General features: G+C 68.2%; 4 protein-coding genes across 4 annotated transcripts in view; 1 reads left to right on the plus strand and 3 right to left on the minus strand.

Annotated features, from left to right (window-relative positions):
- Positions 1-298: 298 nt before the first annotated feature.
- On the minus strand, positions 299-1,977 carry H696_02630 (methyltransferase). The gene is made up of 7 exons (XM_009496542.1): positions 1,848-1,977; positions 1,705-1,742; positions 1,429-1,607; positions 1,210-1,306; positions 1,019-1,088; positions 661-932; positions 299-520 (listed from the first exon to the last, which is right to left on the minus strand). The coding sequence occupies exons 1-7, from the start codon at positions 1,881-1,883 to the stop codon at positions 373-375; spliced, it is 840 nt and encodes a 279-aa protein (XP_009494817.1). The 5' UTR covers positions 1,884-1,977; the 3' UTR covers positions 299-372.
- Positions 1,978-2,358: 381 nt separating this feature from the next.
- On the minus strand, positions 2,359-3,984 carry H696_02631 (hypothetical protein). The gene is made up of 6 exons (XM_009496543.1): positions 3,642-3,984; positions 3,482-3,535; positions 3,149-3,391; positions 2,936-3,006; positions 2,591-2,779; positions 2,359-2,455 (listed from the first exon to the last, which is right to left on the minus strand). The coding sequence occupies exons 1-6, from the start codon at positions 3,871-3,873 to the stop codon at positions 2,393-2,395; spliced, it is 852 nt and encodes a 283-aa protein (XP_009494818.1). The 5' UTR covers positions 3,874-3,984; the 3' UTR covers positions 2,359-2,392.
- A 442-nt stretch (positions 3,985-4,426) lies between these two features.
- On the plus strand, positions 4,427-6,548 carry H696_02632 (hypothetical protein). Its single transcript, XM_009496544.1, has 3 exons — positions 4,427-6,042; positions 6,266-6,354; positions 6,486-6,548. Exons 1-3 carry the CDS (start codon positions 4,576-4,578, stop codon positions 6,526-6,528), a joined length of 1,599 nt encoding a protein of 532 aa, XP_009494819.1. The 5' UTR covers positions 4,427-4,575; the 3' UTR covers positions 6,529-6,548.
- A 274-nt stretch (positions 6,549-6,822) lies between these two features.
- H696_02633 (hypothetical protein) overlaps positions 6,823-10,828 on the minus strand; it is a gene marked incomplete at its 3' end in the record, with an annotated part of 4,620 nt that continues 614 nt past the window's right edge. Inside the window, exons 2-4 of the mRNA XM_009496545.1 lie at positions 9,853-10,333; positions 8,759-9,662; positions 6,823-8,561 (exon numbers count right to left, since the gene is read on the minus strand). Of these exons, the coding sequence (XP_009494820.1) occupies positions 6,823-8,561; positions 8,759-9,662; positions 9,853-10,333 (3,124 nt within the window). The remainder of the gene's footprint in view (positions 8,562-8,758; positions 9,663-9,852; positions 10,334-10,828) is intronic.

Consider the following 10,828-nt stretch of genomic DNA (forward strand, 5'->3'; position numbering starts at 1 on the left):
GCGCCATTCGCACGTCCCCCCCACCGGTCCCTGCTTTAGTTGGCATCGCCATCTCCGGGTGTCTCCCGCCCCCACAGGAGCGGGGGGCGCCCGCCCCGCGCGCCGTGCTGGCACATCGGCAAGAGCACGGCTGGCGCGCGTATTCTATATGTGGGTTTTATTTTCTTGATCAGGCGTGCAAGCTCGCGCAGATGGATGTCGGGATGGCGCAGACAGGCCGCTTGCCCTCCGCTCCCGCCGGACACAGGGAGCCCCGGAAAACAGCCGGAGCAACAAGATGAGCGCAGAGGAGAGAGGGGGGGGGGGAGAGAGAGAGAAGGGAGCACATGATGCATTCCCCTGCTCGCCGCCCCCTCCCCGGCCAGGGGCTGCTCAGAGGCGCCGCCGACGACGGCCAGAGTACTTACTGTCATTGACCACCTCCACACCACGGCGGCGGTACAGCTCCTTCTTGGCCATGATCCACTCGCGCGACCCCTTGGTCGGACGGTCGGAGCTCCGGATGCGACGGTGCGCGCCACTTCGCGAATGGAGCGAGGGCAGACAGGCGAGGGGGGGCGGGGCGGGCGCGAAAGAGGCGGGTCAGCATCGGCAGCCGGGCATGGGGGCATACCTGTCATTCATCGGGCAGCACAGGGGGGGGGGGGAGTCTCAACGAACCGGCGAAAAGTGATGTCTCCAGCATCCACCGTCTGGGGGGTGCCGTCGTCCCGCAGGCCGGCCGGCACCTGTGCGTCGGCCGTGCCGGCGAACAGGCACATGTAGAACTTCTTGCGCTTGCTGGAGTTCGGGTAGTCAACAACCACACCGCCAGTGAAGCCGGCCTTCATGGCGGCCGCCGTCAGGCGCTCCACCTGCGTCGCGTCCGACGGGTAGAACTGCAGAACCGCCCGAGCACCGCGCTTCAGCGAGGTGTAGAGGGTGGTGAAAAACTGCCATGTCCCCAGGGCGGGCGCGTTAGATGGCGTGGCTGCCGGCGCACGGCGGGCATGGGGGGCGGCCGCGGGGAGGAACGTACACGCTGCATTCTCCGCTCCGGGCGGTGGTGCTTCTTGTCGGCATTGCACAGCCACTGAATGGCAGAGATACTGACGGGGCAGGGGCACAACGGATCGCAGTCAGTGGGCCAGGCAAGCGCATGGAGGGGCGGCAGCAGGCAGGTCGGGTCCCCCCCTCCCCCCAGGAGGAGATCCCCACATGAGGACACACCTGATGACACCATCAAAGACACCTGGGCGATAGAAGGCACCCTGGCCGGCGTCGGCGAGGGCCAGATCGCCGTCGGTGTCGCGATCCTGCGCGACCTCTGGATGCGGAAAGGCAGTGGTCCGGGTTGTCAGAAACGACCGCACCACCCCGCGCCCCACCCATCGGGGCGAGAGTGAGAGGGCCCGGGCGAGACGGGGAGAGAGAGAGAGATCTACGCACCAAGCATGTCCTTGCTGATATCGAAGCCCACCCAAATGTGCCCGGCGTCGGCGACGGTCTCGCCACTCAGGCCAGACCCGCAGCCAACGTCCAGGATCAGGCTCACCTGGTCCTCCGGGAGGTTGAGCAGCTCCAGCGCGCGCTCGGTCATCTCCGTTTGGATGTTGAGCATTCGCGAGCTGTGGTCGGGCAATTGCAAGCGGGGCAGGGGTCAGTGGCCGAAAAATGGCAGCACAGGGGCCAGACACCGACCGGGTGGGCGAGGGGACCACGTACTTGAAGGTGTATTTCCGCGCCTCGACATTGTTGTAAAACTACCAGGCAGGGGTGGGTCGGCGAGCGGCACGAGGTCAGCGATGAAAGGGCAGGGGAGGGGCACGGAGGGCCCAGCGCGTGTGCCTCTTCGGAGGGCGACGCACCACTTCCGGCGGGGCGATGAACTCCGGACGGGACATGGTCAAAGATGGGGCTCAGCTGGGAGGCGGGGGGGAGGAGGAGAGGAAATAGGGGGTCGGGTGCCGGGGAGGGAGCAGGAGGAAAGGAGGGGGGGGGGAGGGGAGGGCAGTGCGCTGTCTTGGGAGGACGGTGCTCTCGGCGGCCGAGCCGAAAAGTTGCCCCCAGTCCCGGGTGGAAAATGGGCCCTGAGGATCGCACATGCGTGCGCGCGTGCGCGTGTGTGCGGATGGGGATGCAAGTGTGTGCAAGGGGCGCGTGGATGTTCTCCCCCCCCCCCCCTTCTCAGGCGGACACAAGTGGGAGCTCGCAAATCGGCCCCACACGGGGAAACGCGGCCGGGGCGGACGCCCGAGCCCTCCCCCCCGGGCACTGGGCCCCGGGCACGCGTGGGCTCGCCCCCTGCCCACCCCCCGTGGAAAGACCCCGGACTGGGGCGATCCGACACCAGAACCGCCGCAATACACATACAGATCATAACAGCATTTGGGGGAGTTCATTGGGACATCGGTCAGGAAGGGGCCTGGGTCGGGTGGAAACCCACGTCCTGATCGGTCTCGAGGCCGATGTCCTCCTGAGGCATATGCCAACGCTTGCGTGTGTCAGTCTCACGGCAGATCCAGGGCCGGGCGGACGGCGGGGGGGGGGGGGGGGCATGCCACCCGCGGGCTTGGGCGAGAGGAGCGGGGGACAGCAGGAGAGCACGCACGAAAAGCTGCTCCTTGGACATGGGCGCATGCTCCAGCATGCCATCCAGGATGTCCATGCAAAGGCGCTTCCGGTCGCGATACAGGCGGTGGTACTTCCGGTGGGATTGGTTTACCTGGGCGATCTCCTCCGGCGTCAGCTGGATGGCTTCGGTCTGTAGCCGCTCGAGCTTGGTCTCGAGCTTCTTGTTCTGTGTGGCACACAGCCAGCGCGGCGCCGGTGATCGGGGGACACTGTCAGGGGGATGTGCGCGTATGCACGGCGCAGAGGGAGGCCGGGGAGGGGAGGGCGGGATGGAAAAAAAAAAGGATGGGCTGCGGAGATCGGGGGACAAAGGTCGACGCACGGTCTCGCGGAGTTCCTCAATGCGAGCCTTCAGTTCCTCGTTCGGCAGGGTGGCCACGGTGGCCGTCAGGGCTGCAGGGCGTGTTCCATCGGGCGTCAGCGAGGCAAGGGACACACTCTCTCCCCCCCCGTCCGCCCCTTGCAAAGATCGGCATGCGCATACGAAGAAGATCCGGGGGAGGGACCGAGGGGGAGGAGGAGGGGCGGGACGCACTCTGATTCAACTCGCGCACAGCGGCGCGCTCCTGCTGCAGGGCCTGCTCCAACTCGGCGACTTCCTGCTCGGATGCCGTGATGAGCTCCGTGTCCGGGACATCGATGAGATCCTGGTTGGCCACAAATACCTGCTGCTTGCCGTACACCTTCATGGTCAGGTGCCCGGAGTCCGTCAGCGATTGGAGGACCTTCTTCAGGGGGGCCTTCTTGATGGCGCCGTGCAGGTTGCTGAAGATGTCGGCTATCGGGCGGGGCACAGGCAACTCGGGATCAGTGGACGGAGGGAGGATGGGCGGAAGCCCAGGCACCAATGCGCAGATGGCACACGTACCCAGGTTGTAGGGGCGGTTTTGCTTTTGGAAATACTGAAGGACAATCTGCTCGTCTGCATGCGAGATAGGGGAAGGAGGGGGGGGGGGGTCAGAACCCGAGACCGCACGGCGACAGGAGGGACAGAGGCACGGAAAAAGAAAAGAGGGGGGAGGGCGCACCGTTGCCGGAGGAGGCGGCAGCAGCCGCGCGGCTGGCTGCTGCCCGAGGAGCGCGCTTCGGCGCGGCAGTTGGCGAAGGAGATGGGCTGAAGGTCTCCTCGTCGGAATCCTGCGACGAGTCGGCCGACTCCTCCCCCGGCGAGTACAGCTCCTCGGAGAAGCTGTCCTCCCCGTCGTCGGATGACACATTGAGAAAGGGGGAGGGGGAGCGCGAGGCGCGGCGCTTGCCCATGGTTGTGTGACGCGTGTGGGGTTCCCGGAGGCGAAGAAGAAGAAAAAAAGGGCAAAGGAGTGCGGGCGAAGACGGACGATGGCGGGGGCGCGAGGATGGGGCGTGGAGGGCGGATGCCGTGGCTCCGGGGGTCCGTCGTTCAGACCGACGAGCCCTCAAATACTTGGGCATCGAGCAAAAAGCAAACACCCCCTCCCCCCTGTTCGGGGCGATCCCGCCGCGCCGCGCTGCGCCGCGCCCCCTGCCCACCGACCACTCGCGACCCCGCCCCCCAAGGGCTGGCGCCCACACCCGGGATGGTTCCCAGGCCCGGAGGGGGACCGGTCTCCCGGCCCCGGCCGGCCCCGCCGGTTGCCGATCGGGGAGCCGGCCCCGCTCCCCCGAGGCGCCAACGCGAGGCTCCCCCCGGGGAAAAGGGGCGCCACCACGCACGCGGCCAAGCCAGATCACGCCAACCCGAAGTGGGCAGTCCTCCTGCCGGCGGATGTAACGACCGCCAAATTCAAACTGCCGCCCAGAAATGCCACATCGCGTATTTTTCTCCCACCTGGAAGGCGGCCCGGGTCAGATCGATTTTTAACTGTTTCATCGCCGCTCCTGCCTCTCCGCCTGGCCGCCTCTCCGCCTGTCTCGCCCCTCCTCCGCCCCCTCATCCCTGCCTTCCCCTCCCCCTCTTCCTCTCCCCTCCCCCGGCACTGGCAAATGACCTCCAGCACCAGCAGCTCCGAGGACCCCCTGCGCCCGGGCTCGCTGGCCTTCCGCCAGCGCGAGAGCCAGCTCCACCGCGAGAGGATGCGCCGCATGCGGCAGTCTCTCGCGCGCGGCGGAGGCAACTCGGCCCCTCCGACACCGGCTTCCTCAACCCCCGGGCCGGCCGACCGCCGGGCCTCGCAGCAAGTGCCCCCCCCGGATCGCGGCCCGCTGATGCTGGCGTCGTCTCCCGTCCCCCGGGCCCGCGGTGCTGTGGGGCTGTCCCTCTCGCCGGCCGCACAGCCGGACGCCAGGCCCTCGCCGAGGCCGGAATCCCGGCGATCTGTCACCCCAGCGGCCAAGGCCCGCGTGCGAGAGTCCTTCGGCATGCACGCCCGTCCCCCTCGGAGATCCGACATCCGGGCACCGGGGCTTGGGCCATCAGCCAAGCATCCCCCGCTGGCGGAGTCCTCCTCGCTGTCGGTCGCCGCAGCCGGCCCGGGGTCCCCCCCTGCGGCAGTGAAGGCCCCCGCATCCGTGGCCCGGTCCCCGCCACCGGGGGCTCCTTCGCCTGTGCAACCCCCTGTCGGGACCGGCGCCGGCCCGGGGAGTGTGCCTTTTCGGCCGATGTTCCCGCCGCTGTCGCCTTCGCGAGAGCCGGACGCCAGCCGGCCAGATCGCCGGTCCAGCGCCGGCCCCCTGCGGCTGTCGACGGCCATGCTCCACGACCCGCCGGATGTCTTTGCCGCGCAGCCCCTCCCTCGGTTGTCGCTTTCGGACCTGGAGCAGCTCCTGGCCACGGGGCCCGCCGGCACCGATGGGGAGGATGGTGGTGGCGGTGGTGGTGGTGGTGGTGATGGCAGCGGCCCTGGCAGCATCCACGGGCCCCACCATTCTCACATGCTGCATCCGGATGATGGGCGTCACGATGATCTCCTCGACACCGGGCCCCTGTCGGCCGACTTGCTTGCGGCCCGATCCACTTGCGATGGCGCTTCCCCCCTCGCGAGCGGCCCCTTTTTCCCTCCTCAGTCCGCGGCCAGCCCGGAGCTGCGCATTTCGATTTCCCGGCTCCTGTCGCACGCTGGCCCGGTGGTGTTGTCTGACCTGCAGGCCGTGATGCAGACATCATCTCCGGACGGGCAGGGCACCTGGTGCTCGAACATGGCCCTGCTACTTGACTGGTGCGCCGGGGAGATCGGCCACCTCCGGGAGCAGGTCCTCGCCGCGGCGGCCTGTTCGCTTGGACGCCCGCCGGTCCCGGCCCCGGTGGATGTCTCCCCGTCGCCGGCCGGGCTCGGGATTGCCTGCAACACGGCCGCCCCCGAGGCCGATGTGCACCACACTTGCCAGCAGGAGTCCGGCGGTCTGCGCACCGAGTTACTGGAGACACGCCGTGCGCTGCAGATGGCCACCCAGCGCATCAGCCAGCTGGAGCGCCTGCGACAGACGAATTACGTCAGCCAGTCCGCCTGGGCGGTATGTTTGCCTCTTGCAGCCCCCTCCACACTCGCGGGTGGGCTTTCTGCCACGTCGTCCGCACCAAATTCACCCCGTGCTCCTTCCCCATCCGCCCTTTCGCCTTCCCCCCCCCCCCCCCCCCCCCCCCCCCCCCCCCCCCCCCCCCCCCCCCCCCCCCCCCCCCCCCCCCCCCCCCCCCCCCTGCCTGCCCTCTTTCGCCCCCTTCGCCTTCGGCATGCAGGAGCACTGCTCCCAACTTTCGGAGCTGCTCGGTTCGCTCAAATCCATCAGCGGCACATTGGACCTGGGGGAACTCTACGACAAGGCCAGGTACGCGCGCGCCCCTGCCGCCTGCTTTCGCCTCCCACCTCTTGTCCCTCTCCTCCTGCTGACCCTCAGACCTTCCAATGCTCCATCTCCATCGCCCTCTCTCTCTCTCTCTCTCTCTCCCTCCCCTGCAGCGACTATCTTCGGACACCCGACGCCAAAAAGCCCGATCAATGAACACCCCCTCTTCTCTCGAACCTGTCCCCCCCTCCCCCTCCGTGCCCTTTTCCACAACTGTCGCCATGTGTGTGTGTGTGTGTGTGTACATGCGTGTCGGCGCTTCCCCGACCACTCCATGCAGAGCCCATTGTATTGTGCGGCGGGACATGTCTCTCCGTGCCCCATGTCTTCGAGGTGAAGCAAGAAGAGGGAAACAAAAGAAGGTCCAGCCCCGCAAGGGAGAGACACCATGCACTGGGGGGAGGTCGTGCGACGGGAGCCACCGGGCCCCGGCCGCCGCCCCACCCCCGGTCATAGAGGCACCACCGCGTGCAAAGGGTGTGACGGTGCCCCTGGCTGCGACTGGTGATCTGCCGGCCGGGGAGGCTGCTCATGCATGGTGGCATCATGGGCATCCTCCGAGGGGAAGAGTGACGCCTCGCCATGCGAGGGGTGGTGGTGATGCGAGGCCGGATGAGGGTACTGGCCGGCCAGGTGCGGCTGATGCGGGCGGAAGGGCCCGCCCATGTCATGGGGCTTCGGTTCGGTCATGGAAAAGGGGCCGCCGGCGTCCACCCCCGACGAAAGGCTCATGGAATTGGAGGCCGACAGTTCCGACAGGGGGACCGCCTGCCAGGACTGGTGGCGCGGGGAGTAGCCGCTGCCCGAACGATCTTCCCCCGAGCCGAAGTATACGCCCTGGTTGTAGGGGGCTGGCTGCGAGTAGTGCTGTTGCTGCTGCGAGTACGGGTAATACTGTTGCTGTTGCTGCTGCTGCTGCTGCTGCTGCTGCTGCTGCTGCTGCGAGTACGTGAGGTACTGCTGGCCTGGCGGGTGGTCCGCCTGCTGGCCGTGCACCAGGAAGGTGTCAGGCTCCGAGGAGGAGGCCATGCCCCCGGAGGAGATGCTCCCCGATGCCGTGGCAAGGGCGGCTCCCGGCGAGTCGGCGGCAAAGTCCCCCGGTCCGCCGGGCGCCGAAGGGGGAGCCTGCGTCAGGGAGGCATGCGAGCCGGTGCGCGAGCGCGGAGCACCATGGGCCAGGTCATCCCCGATCCCCGGGGGAGCTGGCCGCTCATCATGGAAGACCATGGTCGAGGGGGACTGGGTGCCGGGCTCCGTCGAATAGCCGCCATGCTGCGACGGGTGGCCCGACGACCGGTTGGTGTGGTGCTGCTCATACGAGCCACCGGGTGCTCCCGAGCCAGCACGGGGAGGAGTCTTGACACCGGCAGGCGGCGCCCCCGGGCCAGAAGGACCGGAGCCCGAGTACGCGGAGCCCTCCTCCGGAGCCGTGACACTCGCGCGGCCGGCCTCACCGAAAGTGCTGAAGCTGCTTCCCGTGCTGAGGGTCGACGCGAAGGACCCGGCCCGGCCACGCCCGGGATCATGATGCAGGCTGTCCGGCTGGACGAAGCGTGCCCGAGCGGACGGGTCACCGGCGGCCGCGGCCGCCGCGGCTGCCGCAATCAACGACGGATCCGTCCCAACATCAATCGAGTGTGACCGCGAGTGTTGGGTCAAGCGGTGGTGACCACCGGGGCCCGGGGCCCCACGGGCTCCCGGGGACAGCAGCCCGCCGGATCCGGACCCGGCACTGCTTGCCGCAGGCCGGCTCTGTGTGAAGGATTTCGAGCGCGAATGTGTGAAGGGCATTTGGCGTCGACGACCCTCCGGGCCGGTGGCCATCGACGAGGCCGACAGGAGGGCCGTCACCGGGGCCGGGTGCGACATGGAATGCGACCCGGAGGCGGCACGCCGGTGCCCAGGGACAAAGGTGCCATGCGGGGGCTTGGTGGCCTCGCCCGGGCCGCCACTGCCGCCAGCACCCCCGACATCCGCCGACTGGGAGTCCTCCCGGGGGTGACTCGAGCGCCCTGCCCCGGGCAGGCTGCTACCAACAGCAAAGTGGGGGCTGCTGGCCAGGGGGTCCAGGCCGTGTGGCGGCGCCGCCCCGGCCCGGGGAGACAGGAGGCCGGCCGAGTGCAGGCGCAGCGGCTGGACCAGAGCACGTGCGGCCTTCGAAAGAAGCGGGTCCTCATTGATGAAGGGCACTTCAAGATGGCACAGGGGACACGGAGGTGAGCATGGGGTTGGGGGAAGTGGAAAAGAGAACACAGACACACAGCAGAGAGAGACATCGAGAGAGAGAGAGAGAGAGAGACGCGCGCGCGAGATAGACAGCCCCTCCCTGCCCCGCCCCGGTCCCACCTCCCTCCCGAGGTGCGAATATGCAGGCTGCGTGACACACCGTTCATGTGGTAGATCATCGCCGAGAGAAGGTAGCTGATGTCGGAGAGGCGCTGCGACAGGAGCCCAATGTCCTCGGCCAGCAGGGCCTCGCGCTCGGTCAGCTGGCCGCCGCCCGATGCCGGGAAGGCCGAGAAGGGGGACGAGTGGATCACCGGCGGCGAGGGGGCATAGTGTGGCTGGAAGTGCGGCGGCCGGCCATGGGAATCCGATGGGTGCATGGGGTGCACCTGCCCGGGGACCGATGGCCGATGGTGCGGCGCCAGGTATTGTTGCGGCTGCGGGTGCGGCTGCGGCTGCGGGTGCGGCTGGTATTGTTGATGGTGGAAGGGGGACACTTCGGCAGGGCGCACGCCGGCCGAGTACTGGGGGAGGTACACCGGCGGCTGATGAGGCCCACCACCGGGGTAGTTCCCCCCGGCAGTGGGGCCGGCATTACCGCCGCCGGCTACCATCGGCGGGAGGGACTGATCCGGCGTGGGAACATTCCCAGCAAGCGACGACCGAGAGGAGGGCCGTGTACGCCGGACATCCGCCCCCACAGCCGGGGGGAGGGATGTCTGAGGCCCGGCCGTCGATTGAACCACCGGCATCCCGAAGGACATGTCATCAAGCAGCGACTCCTCGGGGCCCGATGGGACGGGGCCGCCGACCATGCCGCCGCCGCCGCCGCCGCCGCCGCCGCCGCCGCCACCATGCATGCCATATGGCCCGGGACCGCCATGCCCGCCGCGCAGCATGGACTCGTCATGTCCTCCAGGCATCCCGCCCAGATGAGGCATCCCCCCGGAATAGGGGTCATCCGGATGCAACAGCTTGCCAGTCGGGTGCACCCCCGGGGGGAGAGGCCGCTGGCCGACACCCTGCAAGTGGCCGCCATGCATGTCGAGATTGCCCTTATCGCCCTGGGGGTTGGATTTCTGAATTGCCCGACAGGCCCGGGGCCGGGAAGAAAAGGCGCGAAGGGGAGGAGCGAGTGAGCTTGGACGGGCCGAGCCGAGCCGAACAAAATGCAGGCGAGGCGCAGGCAGGAAGGGAGGAGGGGCTTGCGCTGTGCGGCATCACAGGGCCGCACCAGCGCCAGAGGGCATGTACCTTGCGTTTGATCTCCGGCACGAACTCCGGCTTGCCACGGAGGAAAAGCGGGTGGGCAAACTCCCACATGCGCAGGAGGGCGGGCTCATCATCGCTGGCGTCCTCCTGTGCGCCGAGCATGCGCCTCTCAAAGCCGGCCTCATTGGCGTCCTCATCGTCGCCGCCCTCCGCCGGCTGGTGGGAGGGAAAGTTCGGGAATTGGGCATGGTATTGTTGTTGTTGTTGCTGCTGCTGCTGCTGCTGCTGCTGCTGCTGGCCGGACGACTGGTGATAGGGGCCGGACTCGGTGGACGCGAGGTCGGTGTTGTTGACCTTGTTGAAGCCATACATGTTGAGCTGGCGCACGAAGCTGAAGAACTTCGAGTGGTTGAAGTACTGTGCCAGGACATGGGCCTCGAGCTCCTTGCAGTCGATAATCAGGAAGGAGGTCCCGGTCTTGGACCACCGAATGATGTGTTGGCTGTTGGGGTTCTCGACCATGCTACGGGGCCCGGGGCGGACGGATGTCAAGATGTGTCAGCTGGCAGCCGGGCGTGCGAGTGCGCGCGAAGAGAGAGGGAGCATATGAAGACGAGGGTGCGAGCAGGGGTGCGGGGCGGGGGGGGGGGAGTAAGCAGGGGTGCGGGCCATCGGAGGGGGAGAGATACAGCGGGCTGGCTGATCGGAGGGGGAGAGACACAGCGGGCTGGCTGATCGGAGGGGGAGAGACACAGCGGGCTGGCTGGTGCGCGCGGGAAAACCCCCAAGGCAGGGGGAGGGGCGCCGGGCCAGAGGAAGGCAACGTACCGCCGAACACGCGGACAACCGCGCCAAAGCGCTCGGTCACGTAGGTCCCGAGGAAGCGGTCGACCAGGCAGCGCTGGAGCCGGTTGAAGGAGAGCGACGACTCGCTGGTCCTGGGGCGAGTGGGTGCGCGCGCCCCGGAGCCGGGGACGAGATCGCGGTCGCGGTGGGAAAGTCCGTGAGGATGCGGCCG

The sequence above is a fragment of the Fonticula alba genome (assembly GCF_000388065.1).
Source record: "Fonticula alba strain ATCC 38817 unplaced genomic scaffold supercont2.4, whole genome shotgun sequence".
In the NCBI taxonomy this organism is placed as follows: domain Eukaryota; order Rotosphaerida; family Fonticulaceae; genus Fonticula; species Fonticula alba.